The 2,272-nt window shown below is 38.8% G+C and overlaps 1 protein-coding gene across 1 annotated transcript; it reads right to left on the bottom strand.

Annotated features, from left to right (window-relative positions):
* Window positions 1-961: 961 nt before the first annotated feature.
* On the bottom strand, window positions 962-1,972 carry LOC101660291 (olfactory receptor 2M3-like). Its single transcript, XM_004696864.3, has one exon. The coding sequence runs from the start codon at window positions 1,901-1,903 to the stop codon at window positions 962-964; it is 942 nt and encodes a 313-aa protein (XP_004696921.2). The 5' UTR covers window positions 1,904-1,972.
* Window positions 1,973-2,272: the final 300 nt, after the last annotated feature.

Here is a 2,272-nt window from a genome sequence, read left to right as displayed (position 1 = left end):
GATACAAACAACTGCCTCTTGATCTATGTACATGTTCTGCATGAGTGCAATGAAGTGTTCTGGGATTCCCAGATTGCTATCTATAGTTTTTATGATCTACATAGTCAAATGCCTGTGTAAAGTCAATAAAACAGAAATGAACATCTTTATGTTATTCTCTGCTTTCAGACAAGATCCACCTGATGTCAGCCATATCCCTTATTATAAATACTCTTCTGAACCCAGCTTGAATTTCAAGCACTTCCATGTCAATGTACTATTGCAACAGCTATTGAATTATTTTCGACAAAATTTTACTTGCATGTGATATAAATTATATTATTTATTAATTTCTGCATTGTGTTGGGTCACATTTCTTTGAAATGGGCACAACGTGATTCTCTTTCAGTTGGTTGACTAGGTAATTCTCTCTCAAATTTCTCTGTGTAGACTAGTGATCACTTCCAATGCTGTATTGTCTTGTTGAAACATTTGCATTGGAATTCCCTCAATACCTCCAATATATATATTGCTAATGCCTTCAGTGCAGTTTGGACCTCTTCCTTCACTATCAGCAGTTCTTGAAAATATGCCGTCTCTTGAAATAGTTGAATGCTCAGCAGTTCTTTTTGGTATCGTGCCTCTTTTTATTCCTTCTATCTTCTTTTGATGACTCCTGCGTGGTTCATGATTTTACCCTAAAACTCTTACAATGTTGTAATTCATGTAAAGTATAATGAAATATACCTAGATGTAGAAGTCAAAATGGAAGACCATATTCAGTGTGTCCCACACTGGAAGAACTGAATTTTCCATCAATATATGAAATGAATGAGAAAACAAGTATACAAATAATTTTTACTTTTAAACCTCGTGGTTTCGTATAAGTGTTTGAGCAAAACCAAGTAAGTATTGGATGAATACGTTGAAGAGTAACTAAAAGAGTGTAGAGAAAAGCAGAGCAGGAAGATACTCAGGCAATTTACTCTCCTGACTTGTCCTTCCCTATGACCTTCATGAAGGCTCTGGCTACTTCTCTGTTGCGGAGGCTATAGATGAGAGGGTTCAACATGGGAGTGAGAATTGTATAAAAGGCTGATACCATCTTGTCTTGAGTTGGTGAACGATCCGAAGTGGGCCGCATATAAATAAACATAGCTGCCCCGTAGTACATTCCTACTACCATAAGGTGGGAGGAACAGGTGGCAAAAGCCTTGCGACGATTTTCCCCAGATCCCATGCTAATGACAGCCAGAAGGACACGGGTATAGGAAGCCAAAATGACTGCTACAGGGAACAGAAGCATAATTACACAGCAGATAAATATCATCCTTTCAAATGCTGACGTATCTGTGCATGAGAGCGTGAGAAGGGCAGGGACATCACAGAAGAAGTGGGGTATTTCCCGAGCAGCACAGTATGAAAAGGACAAGGCGACCACAACTTCAATCACACCATCAAAAGAACCAAGAAGCCAGGAAGAGGCAGCCATGAGACCACAGATTTTCGGGCTCATGAGAACTGGGTATCTTAATGGGTGACAAATGGCAACATAGCGGTCATAGGCCATAACTGCCAAGAGGAAGCATTCGGCTCCAAGCAGGGACACATAGAAAAATATCTGGGTTCCACAACCTGCCACAGATATGAATTTCTTGCCTGACAAGTAGTTGAAGGCCATTTTAGGTACTGTGGTGCAAATGAGCATGAGGTCCATGAGAGAGAGTTGACTGAGGAGGAAGTACATGGGGGTGTGAAGCTGGGAGTCCAGGTAGATCAGGAGAACCATGGCAGTGTTTCCCATGAAGGCCACAGCAAAGATGCCCAGGACCAGAGCGAAGAGGAAAGTGTGGGTGGGGCTGTGGTCAAATATTCCAAGAAGGATGAATTCAGACTTGAAAGTCTGATTCATCAAATCCATCATGAAAAAGTTCACTGTGGAGAATGAAACATGTAAGAAATGATTAGGATAAGATAATGAAAATATAAAGAGCATTATTGTTCGTTAACAATACCTACAATATTGTATAAGTATGGGGAAAGTTTTCTCATGTAATTAATTTTCTTATTTGGTGAACAGAGATAATAGGCTTATTTTTAAGTTTGATGTGACTTTCAAATGTAAAATGTAAATAATACATTTGGTTCATAGAAAACAGAGTTTCTTAAGATCGCTACAATCTAATTTGAACAATTCAACTAAAACATTGTGTACCTATTTTTTTAAACCATTACTCTGACATGTGACGCTTCATAAATTACTGGCATGCCAATGACATTTTTGTTATGTTAG

This window comes from Echinops telfairi, unplaced genomic scaffold (assembly GCF_000313985.2).
Source record: "Echinops telfairi isolate 266 unplaced genomic scaffold, ASM31398v2 ScPeMD7_7469;HRSCAF=8507_0, whole genome shotgun sequence".
Classification (NCBI taxonomy): domain Eukaryota; kingdom Metazoa; phylum Chordata; class Mammalia; order Afrosoricida; family Tenrecidae; genus Echinops; species Echinops telfairi.
Note: the sequence above shows the minus strand (reverse complement) of the source record. Positions and strands in the feature narration are given on the sequence as shown.